Source organism: Urocitellus parryii, chromosome 11, assembly GCF_045843805.1.
Source record: "Urocitellus parryii isolate mUroPar1 chromosome 11, mUroPar1.hap1, whole genome shotgun sequence".
Taxonomy (NCBI): domain Eukaryota; kingdom Metazoa; phylum Chordata; class Mammalia; order Rodentia; family Sciuridae; genus Urocitellus; species Urocitellus parryii.
Window position 1 is genome coordinate 107,072,837 of NC_135541.1, and position 14,836 is coordinate 107,087,672.

The 14,836-nt window shown below is 39.4% G+C and overlaps 1 protein-coding gene and 1 long non-coding RNA gene across 3 annotated transcripts in view; one reads left to right on the top strand and one right to left on the bottom strand.

The window, feature by feature from the left end:
• Ampd1 (adenosine monophosphate deaminase 1) overlaps positions 1–2,187 on the bottom strand; it is a 23,655-nt gene extending 21,468 nt beyond the window's left edge. The window contains exons 1-2 of one of the 2 annotated variants that reach the window (XM_026394163.2): positions 2,075–2,160; positions 427–438 (exon numbers count right to left, since the gene is read on the bottom strand). In XM_026394163.2, the coding sequence (XP_026249948.1) occupies positions 427–438; positions 2,075–2,096 (34 nt within the window). In that variant the 5' untranslated portion in view covers positions 2,097–2,160. Of the gene's footprint in view, positions 1–426; positions 439–2,074 lie in introns of both variants that reach the window. The other variant, XM_077791164.1, reaches the window with a different exon arrangement.
• Positions 1–14,836, top strand: part of LOC144249088 (uncharacterized) — a 25,186-nt gene that overhangs the window by 3,356 nt on the left and 6,994 nt on the right. The window lies entirely within an intron of this gene.

Consider the following 14,836-nt stretch of genomic DNA (forward strand, 5'->3'; position numbering starts at 1 on the left):
CAATCTAGGTTACGATTTTATCTAAAGTGAGTTTGTATTTTAATTAATCACAAAAATTCACAAAAAAAATTTCTGCATTGGGGTTGACTCAATAGGTCCCTTTGGCTAATCTGTGCCTTTTATTTTCTTATTTATTTAATTTTTTAATTGGTTGTCTTTTATTTTAAAACATCAAATAAGTGCCCAGTGAAGTTTTCTTTGAAAAATATCAGAGTTTTTGTTTTGTTTTTGGAATCCAGAAAATCCAAGAGTTCATTTGCTACTTTTTGGGATATCTGTGGTCATTATTTATCTTTATTGACTTTTGAGGGAATCATTTAATAAACACTGCTGAAAAATAACCATGTTTATGAATTAAGAAATAGTATCACATTTTTAAATTGATACTCTGGCAAAATAGCAGGAGAAACAGTTCAAGATACTCACGTTTTCCTTCTGCTGTATGAAGTAAAATAAAACAAGATACATTATATGAACAACTGACAGAAATCATAGTAGCTATTAACCAGTACTTTGGAAAACACTGGTTGGCACAGGAACAAGGTGGTAGGAGTTATTCCAGCTCAGTCTTTTAGCCTACTTGAAGTTTGCTGCCTTAGGAAATGCTGAGAAGACGGTTATCATATAGCTCTTCATTTCCTTTTCTTCTCTCTCTCTCTCTCTTCTCTCTCTCTCTCTCTCTCTCTCTCTCTCTCTCTCTCTCTCTCTCTCTCTCTCTCTCTCTCTCTCTCTCTTGTGGTACTGGGGATGGAACCAAGGGACTTGCACATACTAGGCAAGTGCTCTGCCACTGAGCTCTTCCCCAACTCTTTTTATTTTTATTTTTAAAAAGGGTCTTGCTAAGTTTCTGAGGCACACCTGGAACTTGTGATCCTCCTGCCTCAGCCTCCTGAGTTGCTGGGATTACAGGTGTGCACCACCACGCCTGGCTTCTAATATGTCTTTAAATACTTGTGTATAATCTTAAAAAGGCTTTTCGTTTGTTTGTTTGATGGTGCTGTGGATTGAATCCAGGGTCTCATGCATTTAATGCTCTACCAAGGAGTCACATCTCCAGCCCAAAAAAGTACTTCTTGTAAAATGTGAATTAAAAAATATTCTCATATGATGCTGGTAGAAGGTAAACTAAAACAGTTCTTTTGGGAAACAATTTAGTAACACCTACCAAACAGTCATTTCTGAGAAGCAATCCAGTGAAAATTCTCATTTAACACAGAAAAAAACTTTAGGTACAATTATTGTCAGAGAACATTTATACTTACCCAAAATTATAAAGAATCTAAGAGATTAGCTAAGAAAATTAGAATATTATACAGCCATGTAAAATGGTGTTAAGGAAGAGTTTGAAATACCATAATAAAAATGGTTAAGTTATAACAGTATGCCAAAGCATTGTCCTGCCAAACAAAGGACTAGAAAAATTACATACATAATATAAAGACCACTGTGTTTTTAAAAAGGTTCTTTAATTTTGCATGGGAAATAGATTGAAAAGAAAAACACTAAAATGTTAAGAGCATATTTTTGGGGTAATGGGACTCTGGTGATATTTTTCTTGTTACTACTTTCTAATTTTTGTAAATGAGTGTTTATGACTTTCATTTATCCATATAATTTTATCTTTATTTCATATGAAACATGCATTGCTTTTATAATGAAATACTTATAACATTATTAGTTTTTAAATTACTCTGTGTATAAACCCGGAATGTGAACCATCAGAATACCCAGATTGGGATAAAATTCACGTTGTGCTCATGATTTTTAGCTAGAAATGTTGTGTAGGACCCTTCTCAGAACTGGACTGTACAGATTTTGTTTAGACTAGCAGAGTAGATATCAACTATCTCACAGTTTTCTAAGGGATCATCAAAGATGCCATTTTAGAAAATTACCCTCCTCCCCAAACTAAAAACAAACAAAGCTTGAAAACGTCTTGCCTCTTTCAAACATGTATTGTTAAAGCTATTGGGAATCTTAAATAAAGGATCATGAAAGCTGATGTGATAGTTAAAGGAAGGGTTGCAAATGAATAAAAAAAAAATGAGTTCTCCGAACATTTTTGCACACCTACCTGGAAGTTTGAACAGAGGCATTGTTGCTGGGATCCTCGGTTCTAGGATAGCACAGTAGAAAGGAAGAGATGTGGGGATGGCTGGCTGACACTTTAAAACACCCTGACACACACTTTATTATTTTGCTTTACCCCTGTAATCTGACCTTCTCTGCTAAAAGGAGAGAGATGAGCTTCAGACCTATTTATAACTTTAGGCAATTGACAGTGAAAAACAGGTGAAGCCTTCAGTCTTTATGTGGGGATTTTAGAAAAGATATCTGCAGGGGGTTTGCTTTAGAATTCACTTCCGCATCTTCCTGCAGATTGGATTTTCATCAAGTGTATTCCCCCACCCCCCGAAGCTCATTCTTTTATTTTTTGGAGTGTAGTTTTCTTAGATGATGTGACCATGGATGGTTATTTTCTATTGAAACACAATGAAGTCTTCCAGGTTTCTGAAAAGTCAAGATCCCCAGGATTTCCCATAAAGAGGACAGTTTTCTGTGGTTGGTGAATATGCCACAATGTTCATCAAGTCCTTGGAAATAACACACACAAGCATGTTCACACAACTTTTGAAAACTTAACCTAGGATAATTTCAGGTGACGATGTACAGACTTTCTTGTGTCATTATTTCCTAAACAATAGAGAATAGGGACTATTTGAATAACATTTACATCATATTAAGTATTATGAAGAATACAAAACAAGGTGATTTCTAGTGATCGAAGAGGATGCTCAGCTTTCGGTAACTGAGCACAGGAGTAGTTCTCAGAACTGTTTAGCAGCAGCTGGGTGTGGTGGCGCATGCCTGTAATCCCGCTGCTGAGAAGCATCCTCAGCAATTTATCCTGGTACCAAACAAAACAGAACTGTTTAGTAGGAGTATAGATTTCAGAGTGAAGAGAACAGTTCTGGAGTGAACCTAATTGCTTCATGTTTTTAATCCTCCAAAACACACAAACCCATCCATTTCAGGTTCTAAACCTTACCTTTTATTTTTTGGTGGTGCTAGGGATTGAACCCAGGATTCTGTGAAGGGTAGGCAGGAACTCTACCAACTGAGCTATATACCCAGACCCTCTCAAACCTTACCTCTTAATGAGATTAGCTCAGGTTGTTGTGCTGAAGGAGTTTGAGAAGGTGCATGCCAAGACACAGGGAAGAAAGGCAGAAATCAGACCATGCAAAGGATTTTTGAATTTAATCATTATAGCATTATAATTATCATCAGGGACCTACTGAAGTGCTTTAGTTTTTTGTTTCTTTGTTTTTCTTCGCCCAGTGCTGAGGATCAAACCAAGGGCCTCATGCATGCTAGACAAGTGCTCTACCCCTGTGTTACATCCCTAGCTGCCCTACTGATGTTTTTTTAAAAAAATGGAATAACAATAATAATACAGTTGGCTCTCCATATCCATGAGTTCTGCCCCCACAGCTCGACAAACCATGATGGAAAATATTTTTTAAAAATTGTCTCTGGCCAGGCATCATGCTCATCCCTGTAATCCCAGTGATTAGAAAGCTGAAATAGGAAGATCTCATATTTGGGGCCAACCTCAATAATTTAGCGAGGCCCTCAGCAACTTAGCAAGAACCCGTCTCAAAATAAAAATTAATAAAAGGCTGGGATGTAGCACAGTGGTTAAGCATTCCTGGGTTCAATCCCCAGTACCAAAAAAAAAAAAAAAATGTGTGCATACTGAACATGTACAGACTTTCTTGCCATTTCCTAAACAATATAGAATAATGACGATTTGAATAGCATTTACATCATATAAGTAATCTAGAAATTCAAGTACGGGAAGACATACCAGGGTTATATAAGAGACTTGTGCATCTTCTGTTTTGGAATCTGCAAAGGTACCCCAAACCAATCCCCTGCAGATATCAAAGGACAATTGTATTAATAATAAAAAAACCCACATTTTAGCTATACAATTTGTACCAAGCACCTTTCATTTATTATTATCATTATTAGGTACTGGGGATTGAACTCAGGGGCACTTGACCACTGAGCCATATTCCTGGCCCTATTTTGTATTTTATTTAGAGACAGGGTCTCACCGAGTTGCTTAGCGCCTCACTTTTGCTGAGGCTGGCTTTGAACTTGAAATACTCCTGCTCAGCCTCCCAAGCTGCTGGGATTACAGGTGTGAGCCAGCTTCATTTATTACTTAGTCTCACAACAATTCCATATTGGCAGATACTATCTTTGTTTTATTTTTTGCAGGGCTGGGGATTGAACCTAGGGCCTCACACCATACTAAGTGCATGGTCTCTACCACTGAGCTACATCCCAGCCCCTATTGATATTCATTTTCCCAAATGAGGTATCTGAGGCTCAAAAATATTAAGTGACTGGCCACACTCATGCAATTAATTAGCAACAGTCAGGATTTGAACCTAAATTCATTTTAAGCTAAAGCCTGTGTTTTTTACTTCTGCATGACACTGCCTATAACGTGCTCCATTTGCATCTTAGGAAGACCCCTTTGGTCATAATAAATTAGGAAGGGAGGAAGGCTAGAGGAAGGCAGACCACTTAGGATATTATTTTTAAAAGCTTTTTTTTAAATTTTTTATGGGGAATTAAACCTAGGGGCACTTTACCATTGAGCTACATCTTATTTATTTATTTATTTTTTTATTTTGAAACAGCGTCTCACTAAATTGCTGAGTGCTCACCAAATTGCTGGTGAAGTGCTTGCCTAGCATGTTTGAGGCACTGGGTTCAATTCTCAGCACCACATATAAATAAAATAAAATAAACTTTGGATTCTCCTGCCTCAGACTCCCAAATCACTGGGATTACAGGTGTGTGCCATTACACCCAGCTTATTTTGACCTTATGAAAGATGATGAAGGCTTAAACTGAGGCTATTGCTTATAGATTTGGAGTGGAAGTGATAGATGCCATATATTTTTATTTTTTTATTTTTTATTTATTTATTTATTTATTTATTTATTTATTTATTTTTTGAGAGAGAGAGAGAGAGAGAATTTTAATATTTATTTATGTTTTTAGTTATCGGCAGACACAACATCTTTGTTTGTATGTGGTGCTGAGGATCGAACCCGGGCCACACGTATGCCAGGCGAGCGCGCTACCGCTTGAGCCACATCCCCAGCCCCTGCCATATATTTTTAAATATCTTTGTTTTTTATTTTTTTATGGGGTACTGAGGATCGAACGAACCCAGCGCCTCACACGTTCAAGGCAAGTGCTCTACCTCTGAGCTACGGCCCCAGTCCCAGAAGCTATATATTTTGAAGACAGGATCACAAATGAAAAATGAGATAAGTCATGTAATGGAAAAGGAGTTTTGAGGTGAAGTCCCAAATTTCCTTGTGGGTGGTCTGTAGGAGAGTGGTGCCAGTCACTTAAGACAGAGGGACTTTATATAAGACTAAGGCAAAAACCAATGCATTTGGCTCTAATTCATCAAAGTGGAAATTTTCAGCAGACAACTATATACTGCTCTGAAGCTCTAGGATGAATCCTGCACTGGAGACAGATTTGAGAGTTATCAGCAATGATACTGGTTAAAACATTGATCATCAGTTACATCCCTTTGAGAGAATGAATGGAGAGAAAAGAATAAAGGACCACAGGTCGATTCTAAAGGATAACCAATATCTAAGTGTTGGTTATAGAAGGAAAAACCCATTTAAAGGAAAAAAAAAAGATAAAATGAAGAGGGAGGAAGGAGACAAACTGGGAAATATTGGATCATGGAGACTATCGTGGGAAAAAGTCTGAAACAGATGGTTTAAATGCCACAAAGCTTCATGAGATGACAGAAAACAATGGCTAAGCTTTGACAATAGAAAGGTTGGTGATCATTGTCATTACAAGACATGTAAAAGATTTATTGCTTGTGAAGGATAAAAGGGAAGAGAGCAAGAGTAGGCGGAGAGGACCTTCAGATAGGCTGCAATTTAGGTCTGACACTTGTGAGAGGAGAGAAGGAAGGAAGGAAAGAAGACTAAGTAAAAAGAGCTCAGGGGCTGGGGTTGTAGCTCAGTGATGGAGTGCTTGCATGTGTGAGGCACTGGGTTCAATTCTCAGCACCACATATAAATAAAATAAAGCTCCATCCACAATTAAAAAAAAAAAAAAGTGCCTCAGACTGCAGTCTGAGGTTCCCAGCGAGGCCAATGAGGAATTCTCCAGCAAAGATTGCCCATGAAAGGAGTCCTGCATAGAGCAGACTTGGTCCGACTCTAATGTCTCTCCATGTTCATCATTTGTTGTGGGGTGGGGAGGGCCAGGACTGTGCATGGGTTCAAGATCACAGATGAAGCCTTGTGTGGTGGCTCGTGCCTGTAATCCCAGTGGTTGGGGAGAATGAGGCAGGAGGATCATGAGTTCAAAGCCAACCTCAGCAACAGTGAGGCACTAAGCAACTCAGTGAGACCCTGTCTCTAAATAAAATACAAAATAGGGCTGGGGATGTGGCTCAGTGGTCGAGTGCCCCTGAGTTCAATCCCCAGTACACCACCATCACCTGACCCCCCGCCAAAAAAAAAAAAAATCACAGATCAAAATAAAGGTGAGGCAACTGGAAGCTGTCAGCCAGCTACGCTCCTCCAAACAATCTAAGGGCGTCTTCTCCCACCTTTGTGGCTACCACCATTGAAGAAATTTTGGAGATCTTATGTGAGTGGAGGTTTGATGGTTGTTAGCTAAAGAGTGGAAAGAGAATGGGAAAGTGCAAACTCTTCTTTGATAATGATGTTGTCAGAAAATGGAAGGAGAAAAAGAGAGTGATAGAGAAGTAAGATCGAGGGAGCATACTTATAGGATTTGAGGGGCAGAGATAAGTAGATAAAGGACATAGACGCATAAAGAGTGTAGAAACTAGTGGATACAGGAGGAGAAGGAGGAGGAGCAAGACCCAGGTGAAGAGAGGGGAGACCTCTTCCCTCTGAGTCTGGAGTGGAGGAGGGGAGAAGGATGCAGAAGCACCTGGGAACTTGGGGGTAGTAAATTGGAGGTGTTCAAGCCCTGTATTATTTTTTAAATTTTGGATTCATTGATTAAATATATTAATGAATATAAAGTTGTTAGCATGCAGAGATACCCAGAAAAAAAAGTTGATAGTTTTAAACAACAAGGGAAAGTACACAACAAAGTTTAAGTCCTTACTATCAAATTAAGAATGAGAAGATCTCAAGAGACTGGCCGTCTCTTTTTGTGAATTCTACCTGGGGCAGGTTGAAAAAAAGTAATCATAGTACAAAAAGTTGCCAAAACTTTATATATTCCAATACCTGTTTTTTTTTTTTTAATTCTTTTTGTTTTGGGTACTGGGGATTGAATCCAGGGGTGCTTTACTATTGCTCTCTATCTTTGGTCCTTTTTGTTTTTTATTTCAAGACAGGATCTTGGGCTGGGGTTGTGGCTCCGTGGTAGAGCACTTGCTTAGCATGGATTTGATCTTCAGAACCACATAAAGATAAATAGATAAAATAAAGGTATTGTGTTCATCTACAACTAAAATAATAAAAATTTTTTTAAAAAACGACAGGATCTTGCTAAGTTGTTGAGAGTCTTGCAAATTTGCTGAGGCTGGTCTTGAACTTATGATCCTCCTGTCTCAGCCTCCCTGGTCACTGAGATTATAGGCATGTGATACCATGCTCTGCTCTCTTAGTGTTTTTAAATGATTCAGTTTATCTAATTTTATTTTCCCATATAATTAGAAGCAAACTTGATTATTTAAAAAAAAATTTCTTAGTGTTTAGCATATAGAGAGTCACTTTTATATGTGGTTGGTGTAAGATTTTAGCTTTTCTGGAAGGAAATTTGGCAATGTATTTATCAAAAACCTTAAAGAATGTGCATATTCACTGATCTAATAATTTCACTTGTATTACCTTTATTTTATTTTATTTGTACTGGGGCACTCTACCACTGAGCTCTATCCCCAGACCTTTATTTATTTATTTATATATTTAATTTGAGACAGGTTTTCACTAAATTGCTTTTGGGCCTTGCTAGGTTGCTGAGCCTGGCCACAAACTTGCCTCAGACTCCAGAGTTGCTGGTATTATAGGCCTGAACCATGATATCTGCTATACTTTTTTTTTTTTTAATTTTAGCTTATTAGCATTTTTGGGTATGCTTTCTTTTATGGGGTCAGGGAACCAAAAAAACAATCACCCTGTATTTATTTATTTATTTTTTTTTTCTCTGTAAAGCTTCTTTTTTTTTTTTTATTTTATTTTATTTTTTTTTTATTGTTGGTCGTTCAAAACATTACATAGTTCCTCATACATCATATTTCACAGTTTGATTCAAATGAGTTATGAACTCCCAATTTTATCCCGTATACAGATTGCTATATCACATCAGTTACCCTTCCATTGATTGACATATTGCCTTTCTAGTGTCTGATGTATTCTGCTGTCTATATTATTCTCTACTATCCCCCCTCCCCTCCCCTCCCCTCCCCTTTTCTCTCTCTACCCCTTCTACTGTAAATCACTTCTTCCATTTGAATTATCTTGTCTTACCCCTCCTTTCCTCTTATATGTCATTTTGTATAACCCTGAGGATCGCCTTCCATTTCCATGCGATTCCCCTTCTCGTTTCCTTTCCCTCCCACCTCTCAACCCTGTTAATGAAAATCTTCGTCTCAAGCTCTTCGTCCCTACCCTGTCCTTGTTTCCTCCCCTTATATCAGAGGAGTCATTTGGTATTTGTTTTTTAAAGATTGACTAGCTTCACTTAGCATAATCTGCTCTAATGCCATCCATTTCCCTCCAAATTCTATGATTTTGTCATTTTTAAATGCAGAGTAATACTCCATTGTGTATAAATGCCACATTTTTTTAATCCATTCATCTATTGAAGGGCATCTAGGCTGATTCCACAATCTTGCTATCGTGAATTGTGCTGCTATGAACATCGATGTAGCAGTGTCCCTGTAGCATGCTCTTATTAGGTCTTTAGGGAATAGACCGAGAAGGGGAATAGCTGGGTCAAATGGTGGTTCCATTCCCAGCTTTCCAAGAAATCTCCATACTGCTTTCCAAATTGGCTGCACCAATTTGCAGTCCCACCAGCAATGAACAAGAGAATCACCCTGTATTTAAAGTAAACAAGATAGGGCTGGGTGTTGAGAGCCACAGCCAAAGGGGCCCCAGCAAACTTCCAGCTGCCAGCAAACTTCCAGCTGCCGGCTGATGATTGGCTCACAGCGGCCCCAGCAACATCTAGCTGATTGGCTCCTCTGCGGTGATGTTCATTGGGCTGTTTTTCCCTGCCCTTCAGACTATGGAACTGCTCATTGGGGGACTTCTTTGGCTCCGCCCACACGACCCAGCCAATTGGCCTCAAGAGCAGGAGGAGTGTGGGAGGTGGAGAGGTTGGTGTGGGAGAGAGGCTTGTGGAAGCCGGTGGTGGCAGTTGGGCTCTGAGGGTTTTTTCCTGAGGAGCTGTTTTGCTTGGCGTTTGTAGTTCTAAAAATAAAGTTAGTTTCTTTTGACAAGTGGCTCCTGAATTGTGCCCAGCCAGACTGCGGCATTTGGTGGCTCACACGGGGAGCGACTGAGGGTGAGTAAACTGCTCGCCCCTGAGGGCAGGGCAAGAGGATGGGTAGCCATTCTAAGACTCCTCTTTTGTTTTGCTTCATTTTTGTTTTAAGTTGCCTGTCCCTGGAGATGAGTGAGACGGAAGAAAAACCGCTGACATCTGAGGAAAAACTATTTGCGTCTGAGGAACAGACAGGGAGAAAGGACGGATGGACATGTCAGGAGGATAGAAAGGCTATAATGATTTTGTGTTATTCCAACTTTATTTCATTCTGTCTCGGTTTGGTTTGGTGTTATCTTGCTGGGTTGTATTATAGTAGAAATACGGGATCAGCAATTAGTAAAAAACAAACCGAAAGAGTGTTAAGTAAATTGTTAGAGCAAGGAAGCTTCCCAGTAAAATCAAGAGCAGTCAGGGCATACGTTGATATAATACAAAAATGTAGCCCATGGCTTTTTAAGGAGGAGTTGTTAGATATATCACAATGGAACCATCATGGTGAAGATTTAAAAAGAATAGAAAAGAACAACCCAGGGACTCTGCCAGTTGGCACATTGCCATTGTGGACGTTCGGATCTGGTTTGCTTAGTCCAAAGCCTTCAGTTCAGACAAAGGTAGAGGAAGGAGAAGACATATTGATTCAAGTAAAAGAGAAGGTCTCTCAAGTTAGTCAGAAAGAGGAAAAGATTCAAGTACAAGAGAAGGTCTTTCAAGCTAGTGAGACAGAGGAAGGAAGTTTAGAGCAGAAAAAGCCATCAGGGGAAAAGTTACAACAGGAGACTGCTAATAACACCTTTCTATCAGAGAGCGAAAGTCTCCAACCAACAGCACCACCTCTACAGGAGACTGCTACTAACAGCATTCTATCACCAGAGGGCATAAGTGTCCAATCTACAGCACCACCTCCATATGCTAAGAGACTCTTTTATGGGGTCAGGGAACCAAAAAAACAATCACCCTGTATTTAAAGTAAACAAGATAGGGCTGGGGATGTGGCTCAAGCAGTAGTGCGCTCGCCTGGCATGCGTGCGGCCCGGGTTGGATCCTCAGCACCACATACCAACAAAGATGTTGTGTCCGCTGAGAACTAAAAAATAAATATTAAAAATTCTCTCTCTCTCCTCTCTCACTCTCTCTTAAAAAAAAAAAAATTAAACAAGATAGATCCCAGTCCTACCATCATCTGTAGTCTTTAAGAGAAAATACCCAGAAATTCCCTTCAACAGGACAGGTCTATATCTAATCATCCATTTTCTTTAATTAAACCTGCTTTTCTTCAAGCACCAGTATGAAAGATAAACTCATCTTCTTTAATTTTATTTTTGCTTTAACTTTGTTGTTCTTCTTTGCTTATTGTTTTTGTGGTGCTGGGAATGAAGCCCAGGGCCCTGCATAACTAGGTAAGTATTCTTCTACAGAGCACTGCTTTAGCTTTTGGCCAAAGTATTATTTTCTATGTCTTTAAAAACTTGCTGGTGTGCCATATTTCAGCTACATTATGGACTAACTACATTGGCTGAGCTAATCTGGGAACCTAACCATCATTTACAACATGATTCCAGTGGAAAACAGATTCTGAGATCCAAATAATAAATTCATGAACATCTTTTCTAAATAGATTCCTTGTGTGTTCATTGTTAGAGATAACTGTATGTAACCTGAGGCTCCAGGTGAAGTAGATGACACTTTTTCAGGTACAGACTATGCACAGGTTACTACTACCTCTTTTCTGTTCAGAAAGTCCTTCTGTCTAGTCTGCTGCAGTAGGTCTTCCTTCCGCTGTGGAAGTTAGTGGGGTTCCTTCATCTTTTCTACCTGCCTTGATTCCCACAGTGACTCATGGTTCAGATAGTAACACACCAAAGGGCACTTTGGGGCTCAGTCTTACTTCTATGATTTATACCCCCAAAGTTTATGTGCTGCAAACTTGGCCCCCAATATAGTGATATTGAGAGATAGTGGAACCCTTGAGAGGTAAGGCCTAATGGGAGATATGCAGGTCATGGGGATACCATCCTGTAGGGCTTCATGCCCATCTTGAGTGAGCTCGTTAGTTCTCAAGGGACTGGATTAGTTACTTCAGGAGTGGGTTGTTTGGGGCTATGGCTCAGTGACAGAGCACTTGCCTTGTGTGTGAGGCACTGGGTTGGATCCTCAGCACCACATAAAAACAAACAAACAAAAAATAAAGGCATCCTTCCCATCTACAACTACAAAATAATAATAATAATAATAATAATAATAATAATAATAATAGAGTGAGTTGTTGGGGCTGGGGTTGGGGCTCAGTATTAAAGTGCTTGCCTAGCACGTGTGAGACACTGGGTTCCATACTTAGCACCATATAAAAATAAATAAAATAAAGGTGTTTTTTTTTTTTTTTTTTTAAGAGTGGGTTGTTATAATGAGAGTTCACCTCACATCTTTGGCCTCTTCTGCCATGTGATGCCAACCTCATGTTTAGATACATAAGGCCCTCACCAAAATGCCTGATTTTGGAGTTTTCAGACTCCAAAACTATGAGTCGAAAGAAACTTCTTTATAAATTACCCAGTAAGAGATATTTTGTTGCAGCAACAGAAAACAGACTAAGGCAGTTACCTTCAGTTAAGTTTCCAGACCAGTTTAACCCTTCATTACATTGCTTTAGCAGGAACAGTTCTGAGTTCATTACCCCTTCTGCCATCAGAAACTATGAACCTTCTTTGTCACTCTGTTAGAGGTAAAGACAATGACATTATTCCTAAGGAATGTGTGTTGGTTTGGAGCACAACAAACCAACCTAGGTAAGCATTCTACTACAGAGCTTGTTCTCAGCAAAAGAAACAATCAGTGAGGTGAATAGAGAGCCTACAGAATGGGAGCAAATTTCTACCACATGCACATCAGGTACAGCACTAATCTCTAGGGTATATAAAGAACTGAAAAAACTTAACATCAAAAACCAAACAACCCAATCAAACCTGTGTGACAGTGAGGAATTTTATGGTATTTTACTACATTTAGTCTCATTTTCCTGTCAGTAATAATTCCCATACATGTCTAAAAATAAAGAAATCAAATTTATAAGACTCATCTTTTTTCCAGAAACAAACTGACTTTATTTCCTGTCTCCTGAATGGAACTGAAATTCAGCAACTTGCTTTTAACAAAATAATCTGAACTTCAACATAAAGGACCAAGGAGGCAGGCTAGGGGGCCCATGTGATAGTACCAATGGGAGGCCCTGTTAGAATTGTTTTGTTTTATACATAATAACTCATGTAATTTTCAAAATAATCTTTCGAGGAACTACTTTACCTTCATTTTCAGTTGAAATTCAGGTACAGAGAGGTTGACTTGCCCAAGGTCACACAGCTCAGAGGTGGTGACGTTGGGATTTAAGCCATTCTGTCTCAAGTGGATGTTCTTCAAAATCGTGTTGTATTTGGTCTCACTATTGCGTGGTTGTGCAATAAGCATGACAGATCTAGAGAGTACTAGGTCCTGGGCTAGATGTAAGGATGTGACCTACTATATTCCCAGATTAATGTTGGTAGGAGTTGATTTGTGAAATCAAATGGCTTTATAATTTTACTTGTGAAATCTTCAAATTTATCTTGAATGGAAGCCTGAAACAAAAGATCGATGAAAGTAGAACTGCTCCTTTTGAGGTGAGGTGTTAAGGGAAGAACAAGGCCTCACCCAGCCAGTCTCTCTGAAGTCTCCCTCATGATGGTCCAAGAGCTTTGAGCAGCATATTTTTTGTTTTTTTTGGGGGGGGCACCAGGGGTTGAATTCAGGGGCACTCGATCACTGAGCAACATCCCCAGCCCTTTTTAATATTTTACTTATAAACAGGGTCTCACTGAGTTGCCCAGCCCCTCGCTGTTGCTGAGGCTGGCTTTGTACTCGCCATCCTCCTGCCTCAGCCTCCTGAGCTGCTGGGATTACAGATGTGCTGTTTTGTTTTTGTTTTTGTTTTTTGGTTCTGGGATGCTTTACCACAAAACCATGTCCCCAGTCTCCCCCTTACCCCTGTCCCATTTTTTACTTTGAAACTGAGTTTCGCTAAGTCGCTGAGGCTGGCCTCTGAGTTGTGGTCCTACTGCCTCAGCCTCCTAAGTCACTGGCATTACAGGTATGTGCCACTGTGCCCAGCTGAACAGCATGGTTTGAAAACGACTAGTAAATAAGTAAATAAACAAAGCAGATTCTAGAATGAGGACAGATACCTAGGTTAACTTTTAGGAAAAAAAAATACATCAATTTTTAGGGTTTCGGGATTCCTTATCAGTAAAATGGAGATCATTCCTGTTTTACGTGGTTGTGAATCAGAGGAGATGAGGGATGCAAGAGCACTTGAGATTTTGAAGCCATAGATAAACAGAAGTCTCTCTTCCTATAGAGTCTGGATTTGAAAAGTGGTAATGAGTTATGAGTCAATATTTGGTGCATCTTGGATAGTCTTAAATGTTCTCAGGAAAAATCAGGGAAGGGAGGAGAGGGCTGGGGGGGCAGTATCCAAAGCATGGTGGCTAGGTAATTTGTGTCCTTTGCCTTTGAAACAATAATGAACTTGCAATCAAGAAATTTTGCTTGGGGCTGGGGATGTGGCTCAAGAGGTAGCGAGCTCGCCTTGCTACCTTGTGCGGCCCGGGTTCGATCCTCAGCACCACATACAAACAAAGATGTTGTGTCCTCCAATAACTAATAAATAAATAAATATTAAAAAAAAAAGAAATTTTGCTTTAGAGATTTATTCCCAGTAAAGTATTAACAAGGAGCCAATATATACCCAGAGCAGCATAGGCCTAGGCATATAATAGGTGATCAATGAAAACCTACTAAATGAAAGTCTTAAAGAAAATGTACAGCCAGGCATGGTAGGTGCACACCTGTAATCCCAGCAGTTTGGGAGACTGAGGCAGGAGGATTTTTGAGTTCAAAGCCAGCCTCAGCAAAAGCAAGGCCCTAAGCAACTCATTGAGGCCCTGTCTCTAAATAAAATACAAAATAGGGTTGAGAATGTGGCTCAGTGGTAGAGTGCCCCTGAGAGTTCAATCCCCAATATCAAAAAAAAAAAAAAAAAAAGAAAGAAAGAAAGAAATTCAGGACTATCCTCAGCAACTTAGTGAGACCCTGTCTCAAAGTTAAAAAAAAAAAAAAATTAGAAGGGCTGTGTGGGAATGTAGCTCAGTAGTAAAACTCTTGGTTCAATCCCCAGAACCTAAATAAATAAATAAAGGGAGGAAGA